The sequence below is a fragment of the Mytilus trossulus genome, chromosome 6 (genome assembly GCF_036588685.1).
Source record: "Mytilus trossulus isolate FHL-02 chromosome 6, PNRI_Mtr1.1.1.hap1, whole genome shotgun sequence".
NCBI lineage: Eukaryota > Metazoa > Mollusca > Bivalvia > Mytilida > Mytilidae > Mytilus > Mytilus trossulus.
The window spans coordinates 5,800,928-5,821,960 of NC_086378.1; the positions used below are offsets into that span (position 1 = coordinate 5,800,928).

General features: G+C 31.0%; 1 protein-coding gene across 2 annotated transcripts in view; it reads right to left on the reverse strand.

The window, feature by feature from the left end:
• Window positions 1–556: 556 nt before the first annotated feature.
• Window positions 557–21,033, reverse strand: part of LOC134720654 (Golgi pH regulator-like) — a 28,319-nt gene continuing 7,842 nt past the window's right edge. For both annotated transcript variants that reach the window (XM_063583044.1, XM_063583043.1), the window contains 9 exons: window positions 20,279–20,359; window positions 12,563–12,672; window positions 11,888–11,976; window positions 11,234–11,326; window positions 6,956–7,051; window positions 6,220–6,309; window positions 4,920–4,985; window positions 3,822–3,880; window positions 557–3,475 (listed from right to left, as the gene is read on the reverse strand). In XM_063583044.1, the coding sequence (XP_063439114.1) occupies window positions 3,331–3,475; window positions 3,822–3,880; window positions 4,920–4,985; window positions 6,220–6,309; window positions 6,956–7,051; window positions 11,234–11,326; window positions 11,888–11,976; window positions 12,563–12,672; window positions 20,279–20,359 (829 nt within the window). In that variant the 3' untranslated portion in view covers window positions 557–3,330. The remainder of the gene's footprint in view (window positions 3,476–3,821; window positions 3,881–4,919; window positions 4,986–6,219; window positions 6,310–6,955; window positions 7,052–11,233; window positions 11,327–11,887; window positions 11,977–12,562; window positions 12,673–20,278; window positions 20,360–21,033) is intronic.

Genomic DNA, 21,033 nt, shown 5'->3' on the forward strand with positions numbered 1-21,033 from the left:
GTTTCTACGCCTGGATAGAAAGTTACGGAGCTATATCGCAATTTAAAATATATACACGTATGCCAACAAGTATGTACCGGTAATCATCGAATTTGATAGACTATTGTATACCAAAAGAAGAATAGGACAAATTTGATTTAAATACAAGTCGATATAATACTTGCTTCGGTTCATCAAAGTTATGAACATAGTAAAATCACAAATTTATAAATCAATTAGATAGTTCTCGAATAAAGGAAGAAATTCGACATCATGACATCACAATTGTTCCGACATTCATGTAAAATATATGCAACTGGACGTACACTAATAAACTCCAAGGGATGTGAATATTTTCTAGAGGCTATTGAGTATTTAAGTTTCAAATTAATTTCGGGATTTATTTTCTTTCTTGATATTCAATGACAGCAATTTAAAGAACAAACTGCTTGTCCGCTTTATGGGTATTCTTGCCAGTTGAACAGACTTAGTATTACCAGAGACATATGTATATATGACATATGTATATATGTCTCTGCTTAAGTTTAACTACACATTCAACATTTACTAAGTGTCACAAATTAATACACATTTTATTTCCACAGTACAAGCAAGTGAAAATGTTTGCTGGAATGAAGCAAAAAGTTCAGAATACAAACATGTAATTTTTAATACACTATCAATCGTTTCAGTTTCATATATTTGTTTAAAGTATTTGAAGAAAAAAATCATAAAAATGTTCTATTGTATTATTTACTTCAAATTACTAGAATTCGTACACAAATCCTACAATCTAATTTGAAAAGTTGCATGGCTATCACTTACTTTTCGTTGGTTAATAGCTACACCAAATGTTGTTGATGCGCTTTAAATAGCGTAATTAGTTCGTTAACAAACAAGACTTAAATGAGATTAATTTCACTCCCAGCATGCTCAAAGACTTGTAACACGTCACATAAGTCAGGAAGTTTGAAAAAATAAAATTAATTATTCCCAATTTTCTTCTTTATTACTTTTCACATCGAAATAAAACTTGGTGAATATGTTTTTTTTATGGTATTATGAACATAATAAGATTAAAAGTGAAAAATCGCGAATTACCCCTTTAAATACATCATAAAATATTAAAATGTAAAAAAAGTGCTTGTTATCACTGAATGGTAAAGATTGTTTTAATTTATCAGTTGGTAGTAAAAGTGAATATACATTGTATATTGTATAAAAACAATGATTTAAGTTGATTCAACTACTATTCTTGACAAAGAAAGATAACTCCAATTGAAAATTTCTTGCTATTGCACAATATTGTGCAATTAGATATTTCTTGCTATTGCGCAATACTGTGCAATTGAAGATTTCTTGCTATTGCGCAATACTGTGCAATTGAAAATTTCTTGCTATTGCACAATACTGTGCAATGGAAGATTTCTTGCTATTGCACAATACTGTTCAATTGAAAATTTCTTGCTAAAGCACAATACTTAATATAATAATTTTGGATCCTGATTTGGACCAACTTGAAAATTGGGCCCATAATCAAATATCTAAGTGCATGTTTAGATTCAGTATATCAAAGAAGCCCAAGAATTCATTTTTTGTTAAAATCAAACTTAGTTTAATTTTGGACTCTTGGACTTTAATGTAGACCAATTTGAAAACGGGACCAAAAATTAAGAATCTACATACACAGTTAGATTTGGCATATCAAAGAACCCCAATTATTCAATTTTTAATGATATCAAACAAAGTTTAATTTTGGACCCGATTTTGACCAACTTGAAAACTGGGCCAATAATAAAAAAATCTAAGTACATTTTTAGATTCAGCATATCAAAGAACCCCAAGGATTCAATTTTTGTAAAAATCAAACTAAGTTTAATTTTTGACCCTTTGGGCCCCTTAGTCCTAAACTGTTGGGACCAAAACTCCCAAAATCAATCCCAACCTTCCTTTCATGATCATAAACCTTGTGTTTGAATTTCATAGATTTCTATTTTCTTATAATAAAATTATGGTGCGAAAACCAAGAAAAATGCTTATTTGGGCCCCTTTTTGGCCCCTTATTCCTAAACTGTTGGGACCTAAACTCAAAAAATCAATCCCAACCTTCCTTTTGTGGTCATAAACCTTGTATTTGAATTTTATAGATTTCTATTTGCTTATACTATAGTTATGGTGCGAAAACCAAGAAAAATGCTTATTTGGGCCCCTTTTTGGCCCCTTATTCCTTAACTGTTTGGACCTTAACTCTCAAAATCAATCCCAACCTTCCTTTTGTGGTCATAAACCTTGTGTTTAAATTTCATTGATTTCTATATACTTACATGTATACTAAAGTTGCGAAAACCAAAAATAATGCTTATTGGGCCCTTTTTTAGACCCTAATTCCTAAACTGTTGGAACCAAAACTCCATAAATAAATCCCAACCTTCCTTTAGTGGTCATTAACCTTGTGTCAAAATTTCATAGATTTCTATATGCTTAAAGTTATAGTGCGAAAACCAAGAAAATGCTTATTTGGGCCCTTTTTGGCCCCTTATTCCTAAAATGTTGGGACCAAAACCCCGAAAGCAATCACAACCTTCCTTTTGTGGTCATAAACCTTGTGTCAAAACTTCATATATTTCTATTCACTTTTTCTAAAGTTAGAGTGCGAAAACTAAAAGTATTCAGACGACGACGACTCCAAAGTGATACCAATATACGACCAAAAAATTTTCAATTTTTGCAGTCGTACAAAAAGCATGCAGTACAGTACAGGGTGTAAAGAAATCCGTCAACTGTTGATGACTATTTTGACATCTAGATATCTTGTTTGAGGGGTACCAGTCTAAACTTTTCAATTGTCTCTTACTTGCACTTTTCTTATGGGGGACTCTTTGTAAAGACAGAAAAAGGTTGATTACATATAGTTCTTGTTTTGAGGAGCACAAAGTTTAAGCCTTAAATTTAAACCAGATTGAAAATTGTGTTTAATCTATAAACAGACAACAAAATAGTCTTTATATTCCAATTCGTGGCACAATTCATTGGATTTAGGGGAATGATGATGTGCTATTCTAGGATTGTCATGTGAGATTCCATACTTACTGAGCCTTTAACAACTTTCATAGATGGCATGCAAGCATACAGCAGCTGGTTTTACTAGTAGGGGTCAAATCGTATTTCAGAACAAACATACTGACTACAAGCTACCCTTAATTACCATCTTGTGCAATGTTTAAAGAATTTAAAACAAAATATTTAAACAAATATTGTTACATGTTTTTCATATATTAATCAACAATTAACTTTAAAACAAAAGTACATAATAAATCTCAAATAAAAATAAATATTGTCTGTTGATTCTCTTTATATCATGTTCTTCTCCGGAGCTTGTTTATGTGCTATATATAGAAATCCTATACTGGACAAGGCACTGACCAAGAATATCACATCAAACCATCGGTGATAAAAATTAAACTGTAAATCTCCTAATACCTGTGTTATAATTGATCTGAAATTGAATTTAAATAACAATTTTAATTCTTTTAGTCTTTAAGGGTTATTTCAAATTTTAAACATGTACATGTTGGATTAAATAAACATCACTTGGCCATTTTATTTACATGTATTGCTCTTTTTTTTTTTATTCTTTTGAGCCAAACTACAAGAATCTTAAAATATGTGTTTTTTTCTCACAGAATGGCATTATTTTTTGATTTGTAATTAAAGTTTAATCTTATTGCTTTATATGTTGTCTTTTTTAATTTCAAGTCTTAGAAACACTGATAAAAACATCTGACATATTTAGTTGTTTTTTATTGTAACTAAAATTTGGTTTAAGTATCTAAAATTCATACCTGTATTCTAATGGCATATTCATTCTTATTAACAAAACTGATGACACAAAATACATCCCCTGTAAATAAAAGTATACTTTCATCTTTGTTGTAAATTTCAAAAGCTTCCAGCTAATTATGATAACATTGATAATTCAATATAGAATCATTATATAGTTAACTCTTGTTGTCTCCAACTCAGTGGACTCGAAATTTCGGCCAAGTCGAAGTTTTACTGTGGTTTGAAACTTTGTTCCATATAAATGATGTATTTTGACTCCTGATGAGTTGAAATTGGATGAGTTGAAATTTTGGTTGACTAACTTAAATTTATGATCACCATGATAAATAATTAGTGGTTCATTGTTAAGAGTTTATGAACAATTAACTGTAATAATACAGTAATAAGATTGTTTGTGTATTGGGTAGGGATTTAGACTTTCGTTGATAATCAACTGAAAAACTACTCAATAGGCCGTTAAAAACTTTTTGTTTTTTACTCAGATTTTCTTTTGAGTCAAACTACAAGAATCTTGAAATATTCCCTGGTCCAGCAAACTTCCAGATAACAAGAATCGTATATCTAACTTAACAGATAACAAGAATCGTATATCTAACTTAACAGATAACAAGAATCGTATATCTAACTTAACAGATAACAAGAATCGTATATCTAACTTAACAGGTGACTGCACAACTATTTTGAACATTTTTCCAAGGAAAGATATTTGAGAAACAAAATGTGAAAACAAACTATAATAATTGCATGTAGTCATCTGTTAACTTAAGTATTTTTTTAGAGGAAAGGATTTTTAAAGTTTACAATAAGACAACACATGCAATTGATTGAATTTTCTTATCTGAACATTATTTTAGTGTATTCTATTGAATTATAAGAAATAAAAGTTATTTTATATTAGAATAAACTCTGCCTTTCTCTCACTAACTTAAAAGTCTCTAAAGTTTGTGAGTCAGTCAATTTTACACATTAATGACCACTTTCAAAATAACCATAATTACTATAATAGGTACTAAGAATGGCCTTCCCTCTGCACTATGCATGGAAGTTATTTTGTTGAAACTAAATAATCAATAAAATTAGACATTTTCTTCACATACCATGATTTCAGCTATAGCAAGTACAATGATATTTGATGATTTACTGCTGGCTATGGCATAGAAAAACTGAAATATAATATATCATTTGAATTACATGTTTATAAAAGTGAAAGAATTAGTATAAAACCTGTAAGCAGAAATCAAAAGGAGATAAATTTTTACAATGCAACAAGGTACAGAAGATTTTTATTGAAATACAGTCCATTTTAAAGGGGAAGTAGGAAACACAAAGTGCAGGCAGACAAACATAAGACAGGAGAAGAAGTGTTTGTTTTGACACAAACATGTAAAAACACCTCATCAAAGATACCAGGCTGAAAATTGTGCATGCCAGACACATTTTTTGTCTATGAAAGTCTTAGAAGTGATGTTGAAATAAAAAAATTAAAGGCCAAATGTGTATGAAGTTGACGAGCATTGAGGACCTAAAATTGAGAAAGCTTTTACCAAATGAAGCTGTCCAACTAGAAAAGGACTCCAAAAATCTTAAAATATGAACATGTTCTGATATCAAAACCTATTCCTTAATATTTCCCCAACAAGTAAAAAAAACATATCCATAAATTGCAATGGAAATGGAAAAAATCAGTATCAACATAAATTAAATAAGTTATTACTCAAGAAAAATGACTAATTTAATTTAAAACAAGAGGCTGTCAGAGCGACGCCAAACCTGATTTATTATTATCTATTTTTCAATATCACAAGAACCATAACTCCTGAATGGTGAAAGTGAAAATCATCAACATCAAATTTGACCTCAGTAACAACATATCAAAATTTGAAAAGCTTTGATTAAATGGTTCATAAGTAAATGCAACAACATGACTGGAAACACCATTTTTCAATCTTTCAAGAACCATAACTCCTGAAGAGGAAAAGTGAAAATCATCAATATTGAACTTGACCTCCATTTTGTCATCAGTAACAACAAACTAAATTTAAAATGCTTTGGTTCAACAGTTCATGAGTTAACACAAGACACGACTGGAAACACTATTTTTAAATCTTTCAAGAACCACAACTCCTGAACGGTAAAAGTCAAAAATGTAATTATTGAATTTGACCTCCATTTTGTCGTCAGTAACAAAATCTATTTTTAAAAAGCTTGGGTTGAGTGTTTCAGGATAAATGCACTGAAAACATTTTGCTGCCATCAGCACTGACCTGCCGTCTGCCATACATCCCCAAATCAATAATCAACATTTTTGTCAAAAATCTGGTTAATAAAATGAAATACAAATGCAACTGTTGTTAAACTGAATAGGAACGAATCTTTCTAAAAAATATATAAACTTACCCTAGTAAGAGTCAGTAGAAATCCTCTAATAGATGTGATGATGATAATACCAATCAGAATAAAAGATATCTGTTGGGACCAAAATTTTATCTGAAAATAGATCAAATTAAAAAAAATATGCTTTCATGTAGTTTCATTTGGGATAATATAAAAGTGTTGACAAGGTATCGTTTGCATAATTGATTGATTGGTATTTAACTCCATTTCAATACTAATGTTTTATTTTCATGGTGGTCAGTTTTTCTTGGTGGAGGAAGCCAAAGTCCCCGGAGAAAACCAAGACACACAGAAGAAAAATTGACAATCCTAGTCAATTATAACTGCAGTTGAGCACACCTGCAACCTGTGGGATTTGAACTCACAATAAACCAGCTAGTGATATAGTTGATAATCAACTAAGAAAACTCCTCCACCGAGGTACCCTATTTCATATGAAGCTCATCCCTTAAAATGTGTGCATTACTTAAATAACACACAACTTCAACAGCACTTTTTAATTCAGTAGCCCTTCAATTTCTTTTCGATATCAAATGTTCCAAATCATTTATTTAGTGTTAATTTTTGCAGCAACTAAATTTTCAAAATAGCTCGTAGTATATGCATTGTCTAAACTGAGTATGAGAATTTTCTCGGTTTAATTATTCATATTTAAAATCATTTGAAATTATGTTATTTGATGTGTTTTACCAACTGCCATAATGTGACTCAATCATTTGTTAATATTTTTATTACTTACATCGAAATCAAATCCAAAATAATTGACGACTATGTCTATTCCTCGAGTTATAGGATCCACTTTTCCTACTCTGTCAAATACTATGTTAACTGTTGACTGTAATATAAATATATACAGAATAATTCTTTTGTCATATCAAACAAAAAATCTTTTTGCAATGATATTAGACGTGTTTTTTTATTTCTAATAATTGTTTGAGCCTATCCATTTGTGACGCTTTGAAGAGCAGAGGACCATTGAAAAAAGGAGCCAAAACAATGAAGTTATCGAATGTTTGTAAACAAATCAATTTCCTAAGATTTTTTATGAGAAAATAGGGATTATTGTTTCACCTGTAGACTCTGCATCATAAACATTTTGGGGTATAGAAAGTTGTGGTAATTGAATCTCATATTGTACCTGACAATAAATTAAACCATGTGCGTGAAAATATCATAACCTTAAAAAGAGCAACATACATATCCAAATTTACTATAGGGAGATAGGAATTTAAAAACATGTTACTATAACCTACTTTCTGAAATAAATTACACATATATTTTCTTTAGTTAAACTTAAAATTCTATAATTTAAATAAATATTCATTAAAAAAATAATTCAAAACTTGATAATGTCTTTGACAGTGAATATCCTCAATAAATGCTTTTTATAATAATTGGGTTACTGATTTAAAAAAAAATATATATAAATAGAGTTACAGCAGTGAATATGAATAAACGTATATATGTCATTGAGAGAGCAATCCAAAATCAAAGACCACAAGCACATAAATCATGTGAATAGCTATTGAACACTCTTCAACAATAGACAGGTGTTTAATGTCAAGATCTAAGTCTCACAAAAGTTGTGAAAAAGTTTAACAGAGGCAAACAAAGATCTACGTGTACCATTAAAATCCAAAGCCCCAAATAATAAATCAAAGAGCTGTAAGCACTGTAGGCAGTTAACCAAAAACCAAGGCAAACATAATTATGAAAACTGTGGCAATGTTGCTTCAACTTTTTTTAAAAAGATTTAAAAGAACAAACATTAAACATTTATATATAATTCTGCATTAATGTTCATTTAATGAATTAAACATTAAGGCAAATAATTCATATTTCATCAAGGTTTTCAATAGCAACGCACATGACCACGAATGAGTCTTTCATGAGTCAGCAGTGGTACAAATTTGCAATAATTGCAGTTCTTCTAGTTGAGCATAATTGTTCGTATTAGTTGACTGTTAGTAGTTCAAGTTGACTTTAGTACGAGCTTGTAAAAGTATGAATGGACTTGCTTCCCTGGAAAGAAAACTGAGTTTGTGTTTTACAGTACAAAAGTTATGAGACACAAATCAGACAAATGTTTACTACTACAGGGATCAATGGTGAGGTCTGACTGACCTGTCCATAGTAAATATAAATGACTCCCACCTTCACCCCAAGTCCATGATGTCTAAGTTTGGAATAAAATGACAGGTGTTAGGGTCTAGCAAAGTGGTATGCATATGTGTCGCCTATGAGATTGACCTTGTATGTCATTCAATCTTTTTGAAATGAAAAACAGGAATGAATATGGTTTAGGCGTTGGTATCTAAATCTTTTACAAGTTCTCAAAACACACACAAGAGGGTGTGGGGTGACCCTAGGGACTACCCCTATTTTTCATTTGATTTTTTATATTGTGCCATACATGAATATATATGGTTTATGGGTGGGGATCTCGACCATTATCAAGTTTTCAAACAGGAGGGGTGGGGGACCCCAGTGACTTCCCCTATATTTCATTTGATTTGTTAAATTATCCAATACATGAATATATATGGTTGAAGGGTGGGGATCTCATCTGTTTCTAAGTATCAAACAGGAGTGGGTAGGGTGACCCTAAGGACTCTCCCTATATTTCATTTGATTAGTTCTCATACATGAATATATATGGTTTAATTTAAAGGTGGGGATCTCGACTGTTTCCAATTTCTCAATCAGATGACTGCAGGGACTCCCCCTATATTTCATTTAATTTAGAGTTGGGGATCCCAACTGTTTCAAAGTTCTTAAACATGAGGCGTAGGGTGACCACAGGGACTTCCCCTATATTTCATTTGATTTATTTAAGAAATAATTCATGGGGGCTTGAATATATAGTGATTTTACCACGGGTTGGCCCTTTATGACAAATATTTTACCCTGAGCGATAGTGAGGGGTAAAATATCGGCATAAAGGGACAACCCGTGGTAAAATCTAGATATATTCAAGCCCCCATGAATTATTTCGATTCTAATAGGTCAAATACGGCAATTCTTTTGGAACGATATTTGCCATTCCCAGAAATAAACACACTTTTAAATTGGAGTAAAAGAACGGAGCAAACTGAATTAGTGACATGCTTAAACTACTATTTAAAATAATGTATATAAATAGTTTAGAAATAGTTTAAATGATAATTTACTTATATGTCTTAAATGTTTAAACAAACATGGCTTATAACACATTTTAGCATCGTTTGTTTACGTTTCCATGTTGTGATGATTTTCGTTAATACAAGCGTGTATTTTCCCGTAAAATGCTCATATTCGTACGTCATCGTTTTATGACGTCGCAAACTCATTCATACAAAAGCATATGACGTGGGAGTACGATCGGAACAGCCCATGCAATATATTCAAATTTTACCACGGGTGTATACTCAAAGCGTTTGAAGGACGTCATGTTAGAATTTATAATCTTATACATGAGTATATATGGTTAAGGGGTGATGATCTCGAATTTTTCAAGTTCTCAAACATAAAGGTGTACAGTGACCAAAGGGACCCCCTTATAATTTATTTGATTTTTAATATTGTCCCATACATAAATATATATATTGTTTAAGATTGTGGATCTCGACCGTTATAAATTCTCAAACAAAAAGGGGTAGAGTGGCCCCACGAACTCCACCTATTTTTCATATGATTTGTTATATTGTCCCATACATGAATATATATTGTTTAGGGGTGGGGATCATGACAGTTACCAAGTTTTGGTCATTTTGGTTTCTTGTGGATAGTTGTCTCATTAGTAATCATACCACATCTTTTTTTTTATATATAAGAAACTTCAGCTATTTTAACTGACCTATTAAAATTGAGAAGAAAAAAATACCCCTTGAAATTGCAGTAATATGTTTAACTTGAAAAGCATTTAACATGCATTACCAACATTTATCACTGATAAAAAAATATAATGTTACTAGGAAAGCATATATTGTTAAATAAACTGTTCCCAGCTGTCACTTGTATTGGATTTTGACATTAAAATTGGTGTACAAAATATTTTCTTTTTTTTCTTTCTTTTAAACAGTTTTGATTTTCAATTCTAGTATTTATATTTATTTACCATGCATAGCTGTATTTCATCACCTGTCTGGATTTCTTTAGTTGATAGCCCCAAAACCCTGGATTACCCTTATCCGCTTCCAGAATCGGAGCCAATATTGTAATCTCGCGGCAGCCATTTTGTTTACAATGTTGTTTTTGACAGAAAGTGAGATACGATTTTACTCGGATTTACACATTATTTATCCGCGATTTTCTGTATAAAGCTAGCGGTTGAACGATTTGAACATAGCTGTCATGAATAGTAATGATAGAAATAGTTTGAGATCGTTTTTTAGAACTTGGTAGACATGTTTGCAAAGTTATTTTTTTGTTTTCTTTCAAGGACCGTCGGGCGTAGCTAGTAATTAAGTAATTAAGTAGAAAGTCCGACTGCAAAAGTGGAAGGTCACAGACCCCGGATCACCACTAATTTGAACTCCTGCGTCCAAATTAAAAAGATACGAAAATTTCGTCTTCTAATTCAAAATTGCCGCCAACAGCGTGATTAGTTGAACTTATATACGTAGTTGACTACGTATTGACGACAACCAATATTCCTACGAGTTTTGCAATTTGGGAAATCTTAACTACTTGTCTTTAGAGATTTTCGGCGATGAAATATTTCATACATTTGTTCTTTGACATCTTAGCCAAAAGCTCAGGGGATAATAAACTACATAAAGATTCCTCATGTGCTCTACTTCCTATGTGCAACTTCAAAACTTTTGGGAAAATCAACGATCATTTAAGTTTTTTCCGGTCATATTTTTTGTAATCCAGAATGTAAAGTATGAAAAAACTGATAAATAAGTTATAAATAATATAGTAGCCAGCTAGATGATAACAATGACACGTAGATCAGCATTTATTGGGTAGCACACAAATCCAGGGTGCTCGCATAAGGCAGCTTAACTGCCTAAAAATCCTTAACTATACTTACAATAAATATTTTCCAGATACAGTATCCAGAAAAGAAATATCCCAAAAAGTTGAAATATTTTCCTTTAAATGTAGCAGCATAGGCTATTCTTTCCTGTAAACAGATAGTTATAATTATGACGTCTTGTAAGGCTATTTTTATTTTTTTGCTGTGATGCTTTCCTCTGACAAGTAAACAGACAAAATAATTTAAATGAGACATATAAAGCTATCCTTCCATCTAAAACAAAAAACTCTGCAATGATAATACTGAAAATGTCAAAAACATTTTTATTTCATTTTATAATTTAAAACAGCATTTCTATGTCCAAATGATATGCTCTACTATACTAGGCATCATATACACAAAATGACAATTGAATTTCTTATTTCTCTCGTTTGGTCTTTTTTTCTATGACGGGAACATAATAACATCTTCAAATTGGTCATGAATTAGATATCATCAGTAACCAAACACATGTACTGTCAGTAATAAATATTCCGCTAAATATATAACATACGGCCTATATCATCTTCATACAAATATGCTTATTTCATTATTAAAACTTTCTCGTTTGTTTTTTTCAAATGAATTCTTGTAATTGACTTTAAACAGATAAACATTTATGGAAATCATACTAAGAATTTCCAGGTAAACTAAACAATGAAAAGTTACCTGCATATTATGCAAATCTGCTGATTCCAGAAATAGTTGTCTACTTAACTCTTCATAAGCCTCTACCTCCTGTTTTAACTGACCAACATCTTGTAAATTATTAAGGAATTATTTGTCAATCAGCAATGTTGGTTTACATGAATAGTCATATTTCAGTGATAAGATATTCAAGAAGAAAAAAACAATCGACAGTATAGATAAACACCCTAGACGGAATTACATACCGGTAATTTGTTTTTAGTTATGAAAGTTCTTAAAATCAATTTTCATGGTGTTTAAATTACATGTAAATCTAATATGGTTATGAAACTGCAATATATTTGAAAACTTCCATAGTCTAATAATAAAAACCTGAATGCACAATTTATTCATTGGTAGGAATATGCCCTTAAGTGTTGTCCAACTTGAAACAGTGTAAAGTTCAAAGAAAAAAAATAATTTGCTTAAATAAAAACAACCCAGAATAAGTGATTCCAGCAACATTGCCAAATTAAACCTTTTAAAGACTGTCTTTTTTATAAACTACAAAATACTAGGACATAGACAAAATAAAAGATATTTAAACTTATTTGTTTCAGTGACAATACAAGATACAGAACACAAATTAAAACATTCGTAGAAGACCTACATAAAGCTACTGGAATCAGCTATAAAATATATAGAGTTTTAGGATACTTTCTGTTGATCCTGAGCTTGATCCAACATTCCTCAACATTCCCCAGAATCCTCCTTGATTCTTGGTTAAACTGGCCTGCTTTAAACTTTCTCTCTTGGCTATGGCAATTCTAGATAATAAAGTTGTTACCATGTAAAATAATACAGAATACTTTCAATTAGTAGTTTTAAATTATGATGGGATTCTTTTATTTAACTATATTATAATTTTATTCATCAAATTTTGCTTGTTACAGAAACTATCAAGATTCTAAGCTTGTTGGAATTCTTATGGCATTTATCAATACTCAATTGAAATTGTGAGTTGAATTATCTTCCATTCATATTTCAGAAATGGTTTATTTGTGATTTTGTTACTATAAAAATTGAGCTATTTTGTCCTCATTAGAAGGAGTAAAATAGTTTGTTATTATTGCATTTTCATTCACAGTTTTTTAGATATGTTATTATTTGTTCACATAGATCAATTGTTTTAGTGGATGTGTGTGGTTTGTGTTTGCACAATTGTTGTCAGCAGTTTCTATCTAGTAGCATTCATTTGCAACTTTTGCTCCTGAGTTTTGGCATTGTATATTTGAAGCTTCAGTAAAGTTAAAGTTTAGTTCTACTAAAAGCTTGATGGGTCAGTTAAAATCGTTTCTGTTAAGGTCATATGTTACAGTTACAGGGAAGGTAATGACGTTGCTTAAGGTAACACGATACCGAATGACGTTACGCCACGAGTTATCGTTCCTGACGTTATCGAATAACGTTCACACTTACAAGTCAATGCAGCAGGTTCTGACTGCAATCACAAAGTGATTAAATAATAATAAAAAATATTTTTTTGATAACTATGTGACATTTTAAACGGTAATATTTGCCGAGAGTTTTAATGCAATACGTTACGGTTAACAAACTTTCCAATGGTGATGATAGATGAACAATTGCTTTATCGTTTTCCGGCAATTTTTCTGCTCATTGTTAACCATTTAAAAAATGTATTACTTTACTTTTATTTATATTCTGGTTCTTTAATATTTAAGCATCTGCACGATTTATCTTTATAATTATGTTCTTATACAAAATTATAGACTGAGTTTTATCACTTTTATTTTATTCTTAGTTTATTTATGCAATAAATACTTTTGCATGATGCACGCCGTATTCCCACGAAATTTTGTTTTGAAAATAGAAATCTTATATCTAAAGAAACTTAGGATGATGTGTGAAAAAACGGGGAGTTGTCCAACTATCAATTCGTGTGAATATGCTAGGGCAAAATGAAAAAAGGAAATTTATCTGGATGAGAATACGGATAGAATAAGGCGTAAAAAGCACAATACAAGCAGACTTTGAAACTCATATATATATACAGAAAATAGTTTGTTAGTATAGAATGAAAAAAAGGGGTTTAACTTGGTTATTTTGCAGAAAAACATTCCAAGTGTAAACAATCTCATTGGTCTGTACAGAGTAAATCCGATATAGTTTCGGAAACATTTAAAAAATAAAGTGCTAGCTTTGTAATAGTATAGACTAAGTCTACACGGGACAGACAGCATAATATATATACCCTCATTTTTCAGTGTCAGTCCAAATTTTCTTTAACATTCGTCACTTGAAACTTCATTTGTTAAAATTTAAATCATTGCCTCTAAATTTCAAAGAAATTGACAAAGTTTACGAATATTTACGCCATTCGAAATATCTACGTTACTACTTGCTAATTATGAAAGTGGGGTAGCATGAGACTTTATTTGTAACAGTACAAGTACAAATAAAACAACAAAAAATAGTTGTACAACAGTTGGCTGTCAGAATGATAAATAGAGATATGGGGTATGTATTTAACGACATCAAAACCAAAGACATCAAGCAAATTGTGACTTATTGTAATTAGACGAATATCTTTTTTTTCTAATTTGTTGTTTTAGTAAACGTTGGTCCCCTAAATTGGAAAATATTTCAGTCTCCTTGTACATATGTGTTAAACAATGTTAAAGTCCTACAATCTTTTAAAAATCTGTTCTTCTAGAGAAAATTTTAATCATAATGAAATAAGGAGGTGCGTTGAAATTGCCAATTAATCAACTTTCCACCAAAGACAAAATGACGGAAAGGTTACCTTACTACGTCGTTATGTTTCATTTTAGATCTTTAAATTACCATTCCGTTATATGAACTGCATATTCAAAAATACGTATGTCACCATATTGTTTCATCCGTGTCTGTTCTACCGCCAAACCCGCACTTGGCGTATATAGGCTTTATACGGCTTTTTTTGGAATACAGTCTTTTTGCGTCAGGTTTAAATTATGTACATGGTATTACTACTCATATTAAAGGTGCACATATTGTCTGGATTTTCGTCATTTTTTGTTCATGACAGGTTGCTGGATAAGGCGTTTTTAAAAATATGAAAGGCACACAGACTCCGACTTACATCTCCTACGTGTGGCATTTTAAGCTGGAACTTTTATATTTCGTATATTTCGTCTTTGCAGTTTGTTTTACTTATAAAGAATGCAAGATTTGTTTCGTAAATAATTTTCAACAAATGACACTGTTGAACGTTGTGAAATTTTGAATACAGTTTGCATGCAAGGTTTGTCCCACTTGCTGAGCAACCAACTCATACATTTACAACTCGCAGACAACACTAAATTAATGTATATAGCAAGTCAAGAAAATGACGGCTGTTTATCATTTTTTTATATGTATTCGTCATTTGATAAGTGACTTTTAAATTTTGAATTTTTCTTTGAGTTTTTTTTTAAGAATGTGTATTTTATCAGGATCATGATTTTTCCTCACAATATTCACAACTTACAGAATCTTAAACCTTTTTTGACTGATGCATCAAATGTGTCTTTTATTTTAACAACTGTTTCCAAACTTGTATTGTATCGTTCCGAACATGCATGAACTATTCGCCACTGAACGTTAAACAACCATAAAAAACCGAGCAATTCTAATTCTAAATTAATAATTCTAAATTCTAAAATTATTTTTATGCCCCACCTAGTACGATAGTAGAGGGGCATTATGTTTTCTGGTCTGTGCGTCCGTTCGTCCGTCTGTCTGTTCGTTCGTCCGTCTGTCTATCTTTCCGTTCGTCCGTCTGTCCCGCTTCAGGTTAAAGTTTTTGGTCAAGGTAGTTTTTGATGAAGTTGAAGTCCAATCAACTTGAAACTTAGTACACATATTCCTTATGATATGATCTTTCTAATTTTTAAACCAAACGAAACTTTTGACCCCAATTTCACGGTCCACTGAACATAGAAAATGAAAGTGCATGTTTCAGGTTAAAGTTTTTGGTCAAGGTAGTTTTTGATGAAGTTGAAGTCCAATCAACTTGAAACTTAGTACACATGTTCCTTATATGATCCTTCTAATTTTTAAACCAAATTAAACTTTTGACCCCAATTTCACGGTCCACTGAACATAGAAAATGAAAAGTGCATGTTTCAGGTTAAGTTTTTGGTCAAGGTAGTTTTTGATGAAGTTGAAATCCAATCAACTTGAAACTTAGTACCCATGTTCCTTATGATATTATCTTTCTAATTTTAATGCCTAATTATATTTTTTATCCAATTTCATGGTCCATTGAACATGGAAAATTATAGTGCGAGTGGGGCATTCGTGTACTTTGGACACATTCTTGTTTTAAAGTACTATATTTCTACATGGATGAAGCAACGACACCATCATTGTCTTAAATGATGGAGTTAAAACCTCAGTAGTTCAAAGGAATCACACGTGAAATTTTTCATGTTAATTTCACATGAACTTTACAAAAATATGAAGGTATTTTTCATGATTTTAATGAAATTTTAGAATAAAGATATTATGTGAATAATCTTATTTTAAAAATTTGCGTATACTTAACGTGTACCAAACTCCGGTGATTTATGCATGAACTATTATCGTATATAAGATTCCCGTGGAACCAACCAGTTCAAGATCGTTTGGTGTAAAAATCAGACGAGATTAATAATGTTAATTCATGTGAGTGAAATTTCCAGATGCAGGAAGAAATTGATTATATCAGCAAAATGCAAATTGCATTACGGGCATTACTAGGAAATTTACGAAACCAGACAGCGGAAATGAAAATAAAATAAACACCATTCAGATCCGGACACATATTTTTTTTTTCTATATCTCTGATCATCTCTGAACGTTACATTCTGCATTCAACAACGTCCCACATTTTCGGTCCATTTCTAAGGGTATCAATCTACTTTGAAGCCATTTATCTCAAAAACAAGGATGGTGACCTATGAGTTTCTATACGTGTATGGATTCAGTATGCAATTCTGGATATTGTGTTAGTTTTTTGTTTTTCTCCGTATATTAGAACATAGCCATTCATTGGAAAATATAAAAAGGAAAGCCGAAAAAAGGGCATTTCCCCTATATAACTAGGTAAAATTCACGCCAGAACTGACGTTTTCTTATGAAAATACCAAGAAAACAAAAATGGTGACCCCCATTTTTTATTACATATTCCGATGTAACTCGATAAAAAGAACACGTGTGCCAAAAAGTTTGGAAATCGGGAGATATGCCATTCGGTATCGTGTTACCTTAAGTAAAATGTTATTTTCAGGACGTCAAACTGTGACATACTGGGAAAAGATGCTTTTTTTGACTGATTTTTATCATTCAAACTGATTTAGTTTTTAAACGAGTTTATAGACCCCTCTTTAATGTCATTTGGTTTGATTACATATGAAGATTATTTGTACCTAATTTCATGAAAAAGTCAATGATGCATTTTTTTAAAATTTGATGAATATACAGCAAAAATGGCATTTTTTCTTCATTCATGAACATCTGATAAAGAAGTAGGTCCAGTAAGACCCCTTTTTGGCCCCAAAATATAGCAGTTTTACAAAATTGTTGAAATGTAAAGTTTTAGTTATCTAATGGACAGTAGAATGATTCTGCTACATTATGATATGGACTGTTTTTGACAATACAATGCACATATATCAGGTACTAGCACCAATAAGTCATGCTAAATTACTAAAATCTTCATAATTCTAGCTTTTTAGTTAAATTTTAGACGGTTTCCGTGTAAAACGAAAGTGGCCGCATTCGTGTTCATCCAAAATATTGAAATGTTAGTTGTATTTGATTATTATACATAACATATATAAAGGTTGAGGATGAACACGGATGCGGCCCACTTTCATTTTTGACTAAAAAAACGTAGGAAAAGTGACACTTTTCGGCATATTTGGTAGATTTTTCATATTTAAGCTTGAATTGGAACATTTTAAATGACTAAATTAGTTAAAATCTTCCACATAAATTAATTGAATCAAATGAAATAGGCACTTTTAAAGTGTTTAAAAAGTGGTCAAAATCTTTCGTCATATGAATCTGAAATTTGAGGCCAAAATCGGTCCTTACCTTTTATTTATTTAAGAAATATATCGTGATTTTACCACGGGTTGGCCCTTTATGACAAATATTTCACCCTGGCATAAAGTAGCAAACAGAATAAATGACATGCTTTAACTATTTTCAATAACATATTTAGATAGATTTGGATGAATGTTAATGATAATTTACTTATATGTCTTCTAAGTATATTATATAACAAGTCAAAAAGGGTACAACATCACCATAAAATAACTATAAAATATACAAATATTAGATATTTCAGATAACAGATATCCTTCTTCAATAATAGCACGATGTCAAATGAATCTTGTCAATTCATATTGAGGCTCTATCAAAATCTTGATTTATACAATTTAAGCGAACGCTGGAACAATTTTAAAATTTCCAAAAACACCGCAAAGACTACAGAAATATGCCAAAAATAAAAATAGTTATTTACGTTGTGAAATGGCACAACTTTAGATTTCCAAAGGATGTGACAGTTGAGATGTAATAACTGCATTGAGGGCAGTCCTCAAACAAAAAATCAAAATAATCAAAAATGTCCTTACCGATCCAGGATGGTATAAATTAGACAACGGTAGGGAAATTACAACGGAAACTTCATATAAAAGCCTTCCAAACGAATATCAGTCTAATAGTGATTGATAAAATAAGTTTTGTATAATGAGGTAAAATAATTGAACGTGGCAACATACTTATACATCATCCCGAATCAATGAAAACCTGTAATTTAAACGGTTATTTTAAAAATAATTTCGAACTGTAAAGCCAGTACTAAATCCGGCGTTGTTTGAAACAGGTGGTCACAGGAAAATGAGGGACTCGTTCTATGTTTTTTCATTTATGCCCTCTGGGGAGACTGTCCGTAACTTTCTTATCCAAAATCTTTCCCGAGCGACTCTGTCGACCTTCGACCAACACTCGTTGTGGTCTATGATCGTAATGGTAAGGTTTTTGAGATCAGCTTGTTTGTGTCCAGGTGATCTCAAATGACGACTTACGGGTAGGTCGGGCTTGCAAGTGTAGTCACTTCGATGACCATTCATGCGTTTGTTAAATGGCTGCTCTGTCTCGCCAACATACTGCATGCCTAAGTATATTATACATTCATAAATTTATAGGATACTCATATAAAAGAGAACTTATAAATAATTTAACAAAAACAGCTTGTGTTTTTCTTTTAAAACAAAAAAGTTATGCATTTTAGTCAGGCTGACAAATACGTCCACTAATCCGAATTTTCAGCAAATATCTGAAATTTTCTACCTCATTTTACTCCAAAAGAGGCACACAAAGGTATATTATTTATAACATATTTGATTAAAGAAGGTTAAAAATAGCCTATAAATTTCATAGGAAAAAATTCTCACAGTAAGAAATAAATCGTTGGAAGGTGGTACAAAATACCTTGACTAAAATTAATTTGGCTTGTTTAATTTTCATAAAATTTTGACAAAATATTTAATTTGACCCTTTGACAAAAAATATCTTTAAAAATCTTGAACCACTATTTTATCATAAAATTTAATTGGATATGTATCAGTTTGATATTGAGAAGCCTAATATTTCCTTAAAAATAGTATGTGATTAAAGTGTTCAACTGATTTTTACAGAGTTATCTCCCTGTAGTGTTGTATTCAACCTTAAGTAAAAATGATTGTTTGCCTCTACATTATTCATTCTTTTGATGAATAAATGTCTCATTTGGAATCATATCCCATGTTTATGTATTTTTTTTATGTACCTTGTTCTTTACAAATGAATACAAATTATTAAAAATGATTAAAGTTTACAGAGTTATCTCCCTTTAGTGTTGTATTCAACCTTAAGTAAAAATGATTGTTTGCCTCTACAATATTCATTCTTTTGATGAATAAATGTCTCATTTGGAATCATATCCCATGTTTTTGTATTTTTTTTATGTACCTTGTTCTTTACAAATGAATACAAATTATGCATAGGACAGTTTTATTCTAGCTTTGTAAAGTAGTCATCAAAGGTACCAGGATTATAATTCAGTATGCCAGACGAGCGTTTTGTCCGCATAAGACTCATCAGTGGCGCTCATATCAAAATATTTATAAACCCAAACAAGTACAAAGTTGAAGAGCATTGAGGATCCCAAATTCCAAAAATTTGTGCCAGGGATAAGAAAATCCTTCGTATTTCGAAAAATTCAAAGTTTTGTAAACAGGAAATTTATAAATGTAATGAGATCCATAAAATTTTTCTTTTAAACATACAACATATTACTAATAAAAACTGGTAGAAATATCTCTGCACTCTCCAGATAATATCACTTCCAATATTTCCTACCTTTTCTTTTTCATCAGGATCATATCCATGGTCTGCATCAGTCTTTTCTCTATACTTTGTATATCACTGTCCTTAACATCCCTGACAATAGAAAAACATTGCAGCAATGTACTGTATGGTGACTGGATTAGGCTATTTCATCTTGTCGCATTTTAGTGTTTTCTCTTTTTACTTTGCAAACCGGAAATCGGAAAATCGATAAAGCAAGAAAGCGAAAACAAGAAATTGAGAAATTGGGAAATAGAGAATAAGGGAAATCTAGAAATTGGGAAATTAAGAAATCAAGAAATTAAGAAAGCATAAACACTAAGCAAAATCGCAAACTGAATTTCTCAATTTCGCTTTCTCAATTTCTTGATTTCTTGATTTCTCAATTTCCAGATTTCCTAATTTCTCCATTTCCTGATTTTTCATTAGAAAAGTGAAAGGAGAAAATGTGAAACATGAAAGGGGAAATGGCCGCATCCAACCACCATAGTATGTACATGCACAAATGATTTTTTTTCTAATCAGTGATAGCAATGATTTTTTTTCATACAGAATTTTTTTTAAACTTATAGAAATTTTAGAAACAAATGAATAAGATCACATTAAACTTTTAGGAATAAAACTTTCAAAATTTGAATATTAAGAAAACATTACAAAATAGTTCAGTTGTATAAAATTTTGACTTGTTTAAAAACACTGGTTTTTTTCATGGCCCATCTTTAGTGAACTATATTTGTTGTCTTGCATTGTTAGATTGTTGACTTGTT